Source organism: Haliotis asinina, chromosome 2 (assembly GCF_037392515.1).
Source record: "Haliotis asinina isolate JCU_RB_2024 chromosome 2, JCU_Hal_asi_v2, whole genome shotgun sequence".
Lineage (NCBI taxonomy): Eukaryota > Metazoa > Mollusca > Gastropoda > Lepetellida > Haliotidae > Haliotis > Haliotis asinina.
Window position 1 is genome coordinate 74,258,089 of NC_090281.1, and position 15,154 is coordinate 74,273,242.

The following is a 15,154-nucleotide window of genomic DNA, read 5'->3' on the forward strand; positions in this document are numbered from 1 at the left end:
AGGATTCAAACCAAGGGCAGAGCAGGCGTTTCAGACTAACTGACTACCAGTGTCTGTCACATTACAACAGCAAGTGAGATAGACTAACACTTAGTCCCTTCATATATATAATACTGATACTAAAGCCATGCAAACTGACAAAGGATCCCAGTGAGTTGGGAGATTCTAACTGAGGAAATATAGCCTCGCTTCATTTAGAGCTGGAGCATTGCAGGGAAGGCTAGGTAGAAGGGAAAATAATGCGGTTCAGTGACTGTTAGACTAGTCTTCAGACAACCCTGGGCCTTCAACTATTGAATCATTGTAGTGGCCAGAGATTCCGGAGATTCAGTCTGCCCCACAATTATCACGGTAATGCAAAAATATGCAAGCAAGATGAACAGATTCCTTGTGTAGGTAACCTGACTTTCCATAGTCTATGCTTCAGCAAAAGGGTACGCACCAAGATTGCACCGAGTGCTGCATTCATTACCCTGCCAGCACATTACAGCTCATCCCAACACTGGCCAGTTCCTCACTCCCCAAGATTTTAACTATTGATACTCTTGTTGTGTCACTAAGGTCATGAAGTAACGCTCATACTTGAACACAATACATGGAGGAAAGAGACAGAATCATGTACCTACCTAAGACTGCAGCTTCTTCAGATTTGAGTCAATATCCAATATGTAATGACGTCAAGCATACTAACTTCAAACCTAAGGAGATCTACAGGCTGAAGCCAAACAAATGTTATTGCACTGCCAGTGAGGGAAGTTTATCAAGCTGGATATAGCTCAACTTGGAGTAATTATCCACAAATATGTACACTCCTTGTAGATAAACATCGCAAAATTATACCATCAGTGAGTAGGTGCAGCTCATTTTCCACATTTCATAGACCTGTGAAGACCCAGGTTAGAATTGATCTTCAGTAACCAATCATAAGAGGCAACAAACAGGATTGGCTGGTGAGGTTTGCTGGCATGGTTCATCACATCCAAACTGCATAGATTAATGCTCATTCTGTTGATCACTAGACTGTCTGATCCAGATTTGATTCTTTACAGATCAACACCATACAGATGAAATACTGCAGTGTGGTGTAAAACTAAACTTACTCACTCACGCCACATTACATAAAAACATTTTGTCAGTACTTACTTTTTGTCAGTATCCGCGGGTTCATTCGTATCTTCAGGTGTGTTGACTTCCTTGAGCTGCGTTTTGCCACAAGAGGGCCTCCTGTTGATGTCAACAGGATCAGTAAACATGCCATCCATGTATTTCATTCTTTTGTGATCCTGAGTAAGAACCTCCGATAATTTCTTGTCTGAACCTTCTAGTTCCATTGCTAATTGTTTGGCCTGCTCATCACACTCGATTTCTTCTTGTGAACGCTGACGACCATGATGAACAGGAACTGCCACAGAATCAGGATCCACAGATTTGGGATTTTCCTTTTCCACCTGAGAACTGGATGCCGATTTCTTATTTTCCTGAGTCCGAGGAGAGTCTGACCTGTCAGTGGTCCTCCTAATGTTATTAACATCATTAGAAGCACTTTGTCCTCGTGGAGATTCACTAACACCTTTATGTATATCTTGATGTGACTGATACTGTGTTCGGGGACTATATGTTTCACCATCCCGATGCACACCATTTGAGTCTTGGTCACGCGTTTGGCAATCTCTCAGTCGTTTTTCCCTATACCTGGGTGACAAGGCCTGAGATTCGCCTGACAACATTCTGGATTGGTCCAGTCCTTGAGGAGCACCATCAGTTCTCTGAGCACTACTCTGGAAATGTCTTGGTTCTCTTTGGTTATATGCACTCTGATTCACCTGACTGGGAGCGTGAGGACTCCGTTTATCTACAGCACTTTGTTCTGCTGGGGACACATGTCTGTATCTAGGATGGACTGGGGAGGTAGCACTGTTAACAGGATTGTCCTGAATGTTGGTTCTCCTGTCTGACACATTGGGAGGAGGATTGTCATGATTATTGGATCTCCTTTCGGAGCTAGAGACAGTTGAATTGGATGAAGACGAACTGAAAGACTCTTGTCGTGGGTAGCGAGAGCGGGGATCATCCCGCCAGGATTCAAGTATACGCTGAGATTTCTGTGTGTTGTTTTGACTGGTTTGACTCTGAGCTGCTTTCTGAGCAGAGCTTTGACTGAGGTTCTCAATGGTTTCCCAGGAGCTCTCAGCTTTCAACTGACCACCAACAGTTTTGGGTGATGATGTCCGAATAGGATCGGGATTAGTCTTCCATGAACTGTCTACAGGTTTAGGTGATGCAGTGTGTTTAGGAGACCCCACTCTACCACCTTGTTCTAACCTGGGTGACCCCACATTCTTATTGCCTCCACGTTCTATGTTAAAGATTCTGTCTCTCACTGAATTGGGTGTACCAAACCTTTTGCCTTCCCCTCCTTCTCCCTCACGGGAATGATGCGAAACGAAAGGACGGGGAGAGAATAAACTAGACACACCAGAAGGTGACTGTACCGAACCTTGGGGTCGACTTGGGCCTGATGAAGGTGATTGCACAGATTTAACCACAGGTGTTATGAAAGACCCTCCAACAGAATTACTTGTTGCAGGATGCAACGCATGTCTTGCACTTCCAGTTGATGTCTGTGGTTGGACCAGCGGCTTTACTGCAGCTGATAAAGGTGAGTTGAGCTGGGCAGACCGGGAACTTGAGGAGCTCATGGACAGAGATTGTTGTGGAGGGCCTGATGATGGTGAGTTGAGTTGGACAGACCGAGCACTGGAGGAAGAGGACATTGAGAGAGTTTGTTGAGGTGGACCTGATGGTGAGTTGAGCTGTGCAGATCTAGAGCTCACAGAAGAAGAGCTCATTGAGAGAGTCAGTTGAGGTTGACCTGATGATGGAGAGTGAAGTTGGGCTGAGCGGGAACTGGATGATGAGGCTGTCATGGACAAGCTTTGGGGAGGTCGGGCAACTGGTTCAGGTGCGCTTGTTGAGGATGATGCATAAAATATTGGGGCAGATTCTGTTGAGGGAGAGTGAAGGGGTTTGGGTTGCAGAGGTTGCACTGTTCCAACAGACACATTTTTCACATGTTCCACATCAGCTTTGAATGCTGGGATATTTCCAGGAAGGTTAGGCATCTCACTGTGTCCAATTGAAGCGCCAATGGAATGCCTTGATAAAGCAGACTCACTGTTCCATGCCTGATGTCCAAGCTTCTTGTCACTGAACACACTATTGGCGTCAGTGTCGTTGCTGCTGTCATCTTCTCCCGGACGCAGCGCTGCTGCAGAAGCTGACCTCTTGTAGTTCCCAGTTCCAGAGTTGCGCCTTGAGCGCCGGACTGCAGCCGACATATAGGAGTCGTCTGCATATCTAAAACCAAGAAGACACACATTAGCACATATGTCCCCTCATTCTCACATTGATTGCACATCAATGAGACTGTGGAGAGAAAATATACTTTTCTGACAATTTAACCTCTCTGAAAGGCATTTAGAAATTGGAGAAGTAAGGAGGGGTAAGAATATATGAATGACCGTGTTTATTACTGTGACAGTAGTTGTTCTAAAGATTACTTTCTAAAAGAGTCAGGTTACCAATTCTAGGATCTCATGAACAATGCATAGCATAAGCTTGTATCATGTGACATCTGATTGCTTCAGAAAATGTCACGCAATGTAACAATTAGTTTGAAAATGCTAATTACATAGAGTGAAAAGGGTACTTCCTACACTAAGTAAACATTCAACAGAGTTACAAATGTTTATACACATTTTGTTGCCTATGTCCTGCATTGTTCAATAGAGGTTGAACATAATGTTCTCGTTTGTGATGAGAACATTTTCGTTTTAAATGCTGACAGGACATATAATGGATGTTTATGACTTTCATGTTTTTGGTGTTTTTTTTTTAATTTCTTGCAATATATGCCATGGACATGGAAACGACCAGTACAAACATCTCATGGTATGACACTACTAGACGAAATTTATTTTAAGTGTCATCAGCCCTGAATACAATGTGCAAATATATCTGATGCTGATCTAAAAATTATCAAAACCGATACATAAATCATGGAAGCCTGTGAATCTGTGGAACATTCTCGTGCCTGATTAAAGAATGTGTAGGTTACACATGTTGCAGTTTATAGTATGGACAATCTAAGTCAGTAATGTTGTTTATATCTGAGTATATTCCACATTTATATCCAGTAGTGACCATAAAAAACCCAGTTTTGACAAGAACAGGATCTCCAGCTGATAAGCAGACACTGACTTGCATCAAAAGAAACAGGTGTTTCACTTGGCTACTTCCCCTTACTCCACAACCATGGTGGTCTGTGTCAACCAATCACAGATAAATATCACATCTGTATCCACCAATCAGATCTGCATACCTTCCCTGTATCAACCAATCATGTCGTCACATCACATACAGCAGCCTATCAGGTACATATCTGACCAGTCTGACACTGAACTCTTGAGTTAGACAGGAGACGTACCACACTGAGGAGTGAAGAGTAAACCTCGATCAACTCTAGATTGCCTTTCACTAGAAGAAGCGACCACAAATCTTACCCAGTGGTAAAATATCATTGGAAGTGATACAAAATGACTAGGTCACAAGGATTTCTTAATTTCCCAACTGGAAGAAAAACAACAATGCATAACAACAGTAATGAAGACAGATTGTTGCACTTACAAAAATAATCTGGACACACAATTAAAACAGCTCGAAACATTCCCACCCCCCACCCCCAAGAAAAACAAAAGTACCAAGATTGGTGTAAATCGATGGTACAATGATAAAGTTCTTGAAAGGCATTTACATGTATGCTAAACATACATAAATGCATGACATGTTTTATGGAAAACCCACTTTTTATTCTTTATTACTATGTTTCAGAGCTAGTTCTTGCTCCTTCATGAATAATGAAACAGCATGAATTAACTTGAAAATGTAGTGATAACGAGTAAAAAGAAGTTGCTATCCACAAGTCATAACTTTACATGGTTTATTAGTATTATTCAAAGTCATGCTAACGCACTAAGTGTGATTCCTTCCATCCCTAGTTCCAAGGAAATATTCTCACAATAGCTCATGGCCTCATTCAATAAACAACTGTTAAGGTTATCTTTCCCTATCACATAAACCCAACTGAAAATCAGAAAGAAATCCCTAATCACCAGCACTGTAATTACAATGTTATGACGCTTGCAGAATCCTTGCAGCATAAACGTTCAAACCTTATGTTTGGGAAATAACAGTATCTTATCTTGGGACATATGGTATTGAGATCTGCTACAGCATTCCCAAAGCAAAACAAAGGTCAAGTCAAAAACAGGAATTCCTCATATACCACTTGGAATTCGCACTTGACAATATGGAATAGCTACATATATCGCTTGCTTCACACATACAACAACCCACAAAGGTGCCAAAAAGGAATCAACAAATGGTGAACTCATCACTTGATCTCAACGTACATATGTCTTCTTCTGAGACAATAGATAGGCTATATTGCCGATAAATCAAAACCTGCTGTAGCTGGAAGATACCTATCTGGCACTGGGCTATAATTGAATGTAATGTTTCAACTTGAGATACCCCTTTGTCATTAAGGCTGACAGGGCACTGATACACACCACATCCCAGACATCCCTGTGAAACTATACTTCCTGTCTCGAGAATGATCTAAACCAATATTATCAAATAATTGTGAAACTAAACTCGGGAGGTATTTGCTCCTTAATTTTTTTCAAGGTCCTGGCAGACTCTTCTGTGTCTGTACAAAGCCTGCTTTGTGTAAGTATTGCAGGATGATTATACACACTATTTGGGTTACCACTGCTTCCAGCATCAGGGACATGTGTTTTATAATATTTGGGTTACCACTACTTCCAGTTACAGCTAAGATTTATACAACTTGGGTAACCACCACTTTCATGTCACATGTTTTATACTCCTTGGGTTTCCACTACTTCCAGCATCAGGGACATGTGTTTTATAATATTTGGGTTACCACTACTTCCAGTTACAGCTAAGATTTATACAACTTGGGTAACCACCACTTTCATGTCACATGTTTTATACTCCTTGGGTTTCCACTACTCACAGCATCAGGCACATGTGCTTCATACTGCTTAGTATTACCACTACTCCCAATAGCAGATGGGAAATATTAGTGTGAGGGATATGTGATACACAAGATACACAATCTGGTGTTAGAAGGGGTTTTTTTTAACAGAGTAGATATCTGGGTTAAGTGATTTGATGTGCAATCCATCAAAATCAAAACACATTTATTTCTTCATATCAGTTCCAAACTTCAATACCTCAGTTTTGAGGAGATAATGAAAACTGGCATTGCAAGATCTGGGCAATGAATGTGACTCATAGCTATAACAACTGATTTTTAAATAGTACTTGATAACAGGACACATGAAGAATGAGTTTCAACACAAAGATGATTAAAATAATCAGAACTACCCATTCCCACAATGAAAGCGCAAAATATATCTATATCCCAATAAAGCACTGGGTAATATATACAGATATTCCCCATGCCAAAGGACAAGGTGCAGGTTTGATGATCAAGTTGCACTCACTACATTTTACCAACTATGACAACATGGACTACAGGCATGACTAACTGAATGCATTATCTGATTTGTTTGGACAAACACCTGCCAGCCCTGGTCAACAGGTGAAAGGTCACAGGCCACTACTCATTCCATAGACCCACATCAAATACTGGGCTCCATGAAACTGGTCCTAGTTGACCAACACATACATGCCAACTGTCCTCTCCATGACATATAGATTGGGTTTGTGCTCAATTGCTCACACACCAAAGATGGTTGTAAGGCTGACCTATTTCAAAACAAGTCAAGGACACCTCCAAATTTACAAAAAAATAAAAGCAGAAAATGGAAAATAAAACATCTAATTGTACAATGAACTTTACAATTACGCACATGTCTTCGAAATATTTCAAGCACAATACTGGAAATTAAAAATCAGTTTTTGATAACAAAAAAAATCAATGTTTTGACAACCACATAATTGTTTAATGTCTAATTTCAACATTTTGACACATGAGTGTACTTTTATTGAGCAAGCAAATAAGATTTCATTGATGCATGCTTCTAAAAAACACTTTTTTTATATTCAGCAAAATATTTTCTGAACTTCTTCATCTAAAATAATGTTCTAATAGGTTACAATAGCTTTCCAATAAACACAAAGTGTCAAATTCTTCTGTGCTTGTGTTTAATATTAGTTAAGTGTTCATATGTTTGCCAAGAATGTTTTTACTACAAGCAATAAACTGGTCAATTTACTCCGAATCTCTGAAAGTGTGTAGGGAGCCTTGAGCCTTCATGAAATCCAGCTGAGGCATGTTGCACACCGTTGAACCTGACTTCCAGGTCACATCACAAACCACATGCTGCTGGAAGGGAGGTAATCAGGGCAAGATTATACCCCACCAATGGTGCTGGAGTAGCTCTGTGGTTAAAGTATTTGCTCATCAGGACAAACCTTGGGTTCAATTCCTCACATGAGATGCCAATTTCTGGTGTCATATGATGTTGTAGTAGCTCTGTGGTTAAAGCTTCATCAAGCCAAACCCTGATGTTGATTCCTCACGTGGGATACCAGACGGTGTTGTCCAACGATGAAGTGGTGTAAATGCTGCTAAAGAGTGTCAGATGCCTGACAAACATGTTCTGGTGCGAAAAAAAACCTTAGAGTGTTCTGGTACTTGACAGAACTGTTCTGACAGAGCAGCTGATACAGACTGTTATGTTGACTGATGAACACGCTCTGGTCTAAATTGTTCCAGGAGATGACAAGAATTTTCTGGTACAACAGACAACAGAGAGGGCTACGTGAACTGACAAACATGTTCTGGTCAAAGTCTATGGTCAAAGTGTCCTGGTACTTGACAAGAATATTCTGGTACAACAGAGGACACAAAAGGTAATGTTAATTGACAAACATGTTCTGATCAGAGTCTCACTGGTCATAGTGTTCTGGTACTTGACAAGAATATTGTGGTACAACAGAGGACACAAAGTGTTATGTTAATTGACAAACAACATCTGATCAAAGTCTCTGCTCACTGTGTTGTGGGATCTGTGGGAGTGAAATGTCTGGAACTTCACTGACAACAAGCATGTGAAGAATGTATCAACTAGTCTGTACACAGTTACTGAATGCAGGATAACTGCAACACATGCCACAGAGAGCATCGTATTTATGCTGTAACCAAAGAGCCACACACAAACTGAATACCATTTACACAATTGAAGACAAATAAATCTGTAAGCACATCCTGACGTCTCTGTGCCAGAGAATGGAAGTGTGTCGGTGCCTGTGAACAGGTGGTACAAGCATGTTACCAGGAATGCAGCCACCAACAGCCTGCCAGCACTGTGGTCAGTTTACTGCATCACTGACAAGCATGCAGGGTCTCACCCAGGTCAAAATACAGAATACATGCCTACATGATGCTGTATAAACACCATACACAGAGACAACAGAACATGTAATGATGTTTAGTAAATACAGCACCATGAGAACTATGTTTATTTGTTCAACAGCAGTTATAAGTATAGAACATATGGAAAGACATAGATACGAAATATCTGCACAAACCCAAAAAGAATAATACAATGCTACAATTCATTAATTCAAAATAAATAATGTCTCTTAAAGAATATGTTTGTTTATGTTAAATAATTTTTGTTATGCCATGCAACAGTTTGATGCAGGTCTAAGATGTCTATTACTTTGGTGAAATCCAGGTGCGGTGTTGCAACCAAGAAACATTATCGCAGGGAATCTTAACTTCAAACACACAGCTATAGATTCACGGCACACCTGTGTGAGATAGTCTGTACTAAAAGTATAGAACATTATAAACCCATTCCCCTTGGGCTAAGGAACAATATTTACCAAAAAGCCCTTGGTATCATAAACACATGCTAAAATAATACTAGAGGCAAAAAATTAAAAATTACAAATTTATACTTGCTGCAGATAATCTTTAACATATGGTATTTTGCTTACGGTGAGATTAAGCTGCTTGATACTGATAATGTAAAAAAATGTAACAGTTGCCCTGCATTTCCCAGTACTGGAATACATGTGTCATGAAACCATGGTAATACCTGTTGGCAGGAGCTATACACACCAATGCTAAACCAGTGCAATGCGATAGCACCATGGAGCATCTAGTGTTATTCAATAGCGCTTGATTAACATCTCATACCATAAAAACACTTGGGAAAGATTTCTTAAGTGTATCATGATGCCAAAATGTAGTCATTCTTATCATAATTATCTGTTCCCACTTATAAATGCTGTCCTGACAACGTAGTCCCCTGTCTTTGACTCAAGCAGGTTGTTTCCCTTGTTTTTGACCTCTCTTAATCATTTATATGGCAGTAACATCATCTGGTTGCATCCGTTGGCATTCATCTTGTTTAGGCATTTATCTTGCTTTTCTCATAGGAAAAAAGGGACATAGCATCTCACTTTCATCACTGTGAGAAACCTGAGAGATATTCCTGTCTGTTTAGCATTTTTGGAACAGAGGAACCAAATTAGACCAGCATAAACCTTTGGCTGGAGGTTATAAGTGCCCTCTGGTGCTGATCTGACATCAGAATGTACACCACCCTGCAGTCAGAGTTGCTTGTGGTGTTATTGTTTGTGCTGGTATGTGGACTGTCAGCTTAGTTAGGTTTACATCCCAGCACCTAGAAATTCCCCATAGGCATTTTTTTCTGCACACTCCATGAGTGAGTAAATTCTGGCCAGCTGTATGCCCCCTAATACTAAGTGGCTGACAGTGCTAGCATCACACAAAATCAGGGAATGATGACTATCAGTATGTACTGTAACCTTTGATCCATAGTAAAACTGTAGACAGTGACTGTCATATAGTCAGACCGTCATACAGGCCATTAAACAAATACATACAACAAACCCAATGCAAGTCTAGAATATGTTGTAAATCTAGATTTCATCACTTTCACAAAATGGAAAAAGTCTCAGGGCTCATTTTCCATATATTTTATTTTTTCAATATGAACTGTTTCTGTTTTTTACTATAAAATATGTTCATTTCAGAAACTAGTTGTTATTCTATCTGCCTTGCAATCCTACCAGATTCTTTTTTCTCTAACAATTTAGATGCTTCAAAACATGAATGATTTCCTTCTCAAGATGACAGCAGTTAAAATTATCTTGTCACAAAACCCGAAAGTACTGTAATCTGTAAGTCTGTAGAGATACCAATGTGTCAGTGTTTCTCTCTTCCATCAACACATTCCACTGATTAACTGAGGATTCAGTTCCAATGTGCTGCACCTTCTAATACTACTCTCTTAAACTAAACCAGGAGTAAAATCAAAATAACCTTAGTTCCCCAGACTCGACTGTTGCAAACTCTGTTGGATACAATCCAGTAAATAGTTTACAATGAAGTAAAAACATCTGAAAGAGTGTGAATAGCCTAAGCTTGATTTCAATCACAACGACAGAGTAAATACAAAAGAAATCTTCAAAAAAGAACATGTGAGTTGGAATCTATATTGCAAAACAATTCTCTATCATGTCATCACCAAGCAGTTAGCGAGAAGTTGATAAGAACAAGCAAAAATAATCTTTCAAAACAACAGAGTCTCCCTGAATCCCAAGAAGAGTGCTCTGATGTGCATTCAGGATATTCAGGCAAACCATGGCTAAAGACTTCAGAAAGTCTGTCTTAGACAAGTGCATAGTCTCCGAATGCATTTAATTTTGATGTTAACAAACCTCTCTAAATTGAAAAGAAGCCCCAAGAATACCAGAGATTCAGACCTGAGGAAATCTAGACTTGCTACATTCAGGGTTTAGAAGTGTGGGGAGGGCTATAGGCTATCAGGGAAATTAATGTGGTTCAGGGACTCTGAGACAGACTAAGACTATCTGTATTATGCCACAGGGAGGAATGTATACTGCTAGGGGATATGAACACTATATCCTTGACTCTGTTGCAGCCTGATAAAACAATGGTTGATATGCTATGTTGTCTGCTGGAGGCTTCCAGATCTACATAGGAGGCAATAACTTTGCCAGACTTGCTGCCATCTGAGTCTGGGAAAAAATAACGTGTAGGGCATTATGGGATTTATCCAACACATCAAGTTACTATTGCACATATCATTGTGAGATGACCTACATTTGGCTGTAAACTCAGAAGACAATCAGCTATCTTCTCTTACACAATTTCTTTTCAATATATCTTGGTTTAATATATCATGATTAAACACATAAAGGTGACCTTGTTTTTCTCTTTATGTTGAGTATATGTTTAATCATAAATTGTTTGACTGAATATTTTGGTCTACTCTGGTGATGATACACACCCTGAGCTAATTCACCAGCTGTTGTTCGAAAATATATAATGTCTACGCCAGAGAACAAACAGTTTCAATATCCCCACAAAAAATGATTGTGAAAATCATAAAGAGGGAATTAGCAGTGAAATGATATGGATCAATGATACTCAGTGATTTATATGAGTAGTTGCTAAAAGAGTAGACTAACAGCTAGTCTCTGAAATGACTTGTGTGGGCTTTCTTGGATATATATACTTCAGGGTCTGTACGACAGAGTACCAAAAGAGTAACCTGCCATACCCTGTGGTCAAACGTCAAACATATGCTATACTTTAAGCCTAAAGTGACATTACGCATAATTTTAAACATTTTGGTCTCACATGCAAAGGGCACTGGAGCAGTTGGCAATATGTGACTGGACTGACTGGAATATCCTAGTGGCCAAAGTGTTCCATCGGCATGCCAATGTTCCTGATTAGATGTCAAGTATAAAGCACGATGCATGGAGCCCATTTCAGGTGCTACTATAGCCTAGAGGCCAAAGTGGTCCCTAGTCAGGCCAATGTTCCTGATTAGATGTCAAATATAAGGCACGATGCGTGGAGTCCATTTTAGGTGTTCCTCCATCAATACGACTTGAATATTTACAAAAGCGTGTTAAACAAAAATGTAAGCATACATGTGACATACATTAACAAAAGTCAGTAATTTGGGATTTACAGAAGTGCTTGTGTAAAGGTGTGAGGAGTTACCAGAGTTTTATTTGTACTACGGGAAGCACTGAAAGTACCGAAATCAACAACCCTGCAACAAGTCTCTGATGGAAGATGACACCAGATGTAGCACTGTGGCCAGAGAAGCTCCACACAACACTATCTCCCATCTTAATTACCCTCTCTTATCTGACATACATCAGCTTTCTTTCTCAAAGAACAGCATGAAAGATCTTGGCTTCAGTTACTGAAGAATGCCTCTAGTACCCCCACATCAATATCTCTTTCAAAGACATAGTGATGATTGACTACCACAGCCAAAACATACCTCTTGTCCAATGAATCACCAAGGGAATCAACTGACACACAGACACATAACAAGGTGTTCAATATTGTCTTCTATCTCTTTACATCACCTGGGTAAAACAAGATTTTTGACTTTTTGAGTGGTGTTAAGGATGATGTTCATTCGTTTTATGCTTGTGAGTGTTGACATTTTTTAAAGCAAGCAGTCTATCTGACATTTCATGGCTGTCTATAAGAGTCTATAAGTCAAGAAATAATCCTCATCAATATGATATGGATCAGTAATGCCACACAATACCCAAGCATCCACAAATTTACACCTGACCAACAGAGCCAATCTGAAAACCACAGACACTGTTTGACTGAAAAATGAACTACTGCTGGACTATTTTACCAAGAAACAATACACAGAGAGACTCAACTCGTGTCATACCCCCAGAAAGTATATCACATGGAATATGCAATGATATTAACCTGAATGATCAGATATGGCTTATTAATCCCTATCATATTTTGACAGCTGCTGGTCATATCACCATCATGCACTACCAATAGGAGGCACAAGCTCCTCATCCCACTTGTATCATCCCTTCCAGCCTCCATTCCCAGCAGCCAAAGCACATGGCAGCATGAGATAGCTAATTGCAGCAAGTAAAATAAACACAATATGAAAAAGAAGCCATTTATAGAATTTATACACAACTGCATATCAAGTCCAAAGAATTCTTTGAGATAATGCCTTAAGTGTGTTCAGAGTATTTCAACACTCTCAGTGACAGGGACTGTATATCAACACAAACAGAAAAAACTCATACCCTAATGATCCAGGATTACACTGACATATAGTCAGAGATGTATAATATTAAATAAACCGAGTACAGTTTCATATTTCAGGCTTGCGTTAGGTAAATTACACTCCTAATTATTCATAGATTCCCTAAAGACTTGGCTGGTTGGTTGATTTATGCCACAGTCAGCAATATTCCAGCCATATGGCAGCAGTCTGTAAATAACTAAGTTTGAACCAGTCTAGTGAGTGAGAGCATGAGCACTGATCTATGTAGATAGGATACTATGACCTGTGTCAGGCAAGTCAGTGAGTCTGACCATCCGATCCCATCAGTTGCCTCTTACAAGTATAACAGGCATTGGTTACAAAAGGCTACCTCCAATGATACCAAAGGTCTCCAGTATAAACACAGTAGTCAAATAGTCAAAAGAACATTAATAATATTCTGATCAATGTAATTAAGTGTAACGTTTTGAACTATTTGTGAGTTTGTTTCGTTATGTGTTTGAGACGGTCCCTGTTAGGTTATCAGTGTACACCCAACCTGTTGCTGTAGAGGTAGGGGTCTGACAGTGATCTCTACCAGACAGACCCAGAAGCATCCCGCCATTGAGCTATCACATCCATGCAGATATACTACAAAAATAACTTCTATCTTTCCATATTTTCTGATTATCAGGGGCATTTCATCACATGTAAACAGCAGAAAACTAGGAAGAAAAATGATGCCAAGTTATGACAGCGGGAAAGGAGAGAATAGGAAAACTTCTGAAGTTCAATAACAACTTCTGATTTCATATTTCTGATTACCATCGGCAGTTTGTCAAATGTCAACTGCATAAATGTAGGCTGAAAATGAATGCCAATTTCTGAGACCTTGAAAAATAACTGGCAATATTTTGAAAAACTATTGAATAACTTTGCATGCCCCAAACTTCTCAAAGAGGCTGCTAGTATTATAATAACTCCAAAAATGTGAATCCCTACAGACTGATGCTGGTGATGATGATCACTGGATTGTTTGGTCCAGATTGTTTTACAGACAGCTGACACAAAACTGGAATAGTGCTGAGTGAGGTGTTAAACAATAAACAAAAAAAACAAGTCTCTGTAAAGATAACAGGTGCAAGGAGAGCAGAAAACCCATTCATAAATTTGACAAAATTTGCTTACAACCATCTACCCACAATTCATTTTTCACCGTGGCAGCACCCTATCAGGTACATCATGTCTGAAGGTGGGAGCTGCTGTGCTGCTGAGTGATGAAACCGATCATCTCCGTCTTCCAGAAATATAGGTACCATGACTTCACCATGACAAATCACCCATCAGGAAGATGAGAACTTGCTGTTAACTCGTCAACCAGCCATTGATACTTTCATCATGTGCCAAATTCATTACTGCCATTTTTTCAATGCCTCTTGAGGCATAGATTGTTACAGGGAGACAGGAATATATCCAGCCATCTGAAGATGATACACACCGAAATATGTTCAGTGCAATTACTCCCAGTCAGGGACCAAGTAGAACACAAGATGTTTTAACACCGAAATTGTGTGATGTGATCATAAATGATACATAGCTATCTCCACAAACTACTGGAAAACAGCCAATGGCGTGAAATGTGTTACAATTGTTCTTATGTTTCTAACTCAGAGCTGTGCTGATTACAATCGCAGTAAACATACCTAGAATCAACAAGACTACAGATATGAACATACTTGTAACATTTTGTTTAGGTCAGTACTTAACTAATTACCTCTTTGCCAGACAAAGATAAATGAAAGACATAACTGTTGAATCCTGTCTACCGAATTCCCAGGATGATTCTCTGATAAAATTGCATCTGCCATCTCATAAAGTGGAGAGGACACAATGCCTCAGACTCCTGTAAACATGTACACTATGATTCGGTAGATATAGTGCCATATCCCACGGCAACTGTGATATGATGGAAGATAGTGATA

The 15,154-nt window shown here is 39.7% G+C and overlaps 1 protein-coding gene across 3 annotated transcripts in view; it reads right to left on the reverse strand.

Moving 5' to 3' along the window:
• LOC137274300 (serine-rich adhesin for platelets-like) overlaps nt 1-15,154 on the reverse strand; it is a 192,464-nt gene that overhangs the window by 11,455 nt on the left and 165,855 nt on the right. For all 3 annotated transcript variants that reach the window (XM_067807435.1, XM_067807436.1, XM_067807437.1), the window contains one exon: nt 1,144-3,357. In XM_067807435.1, the coding sequence (XP_067663536.1) occupies nt 1,144-3,357 (2,214 nt within the window). The remainder of the gene's footprint in view (nt 1-1,143; nt 3,358-15,154) is intronic.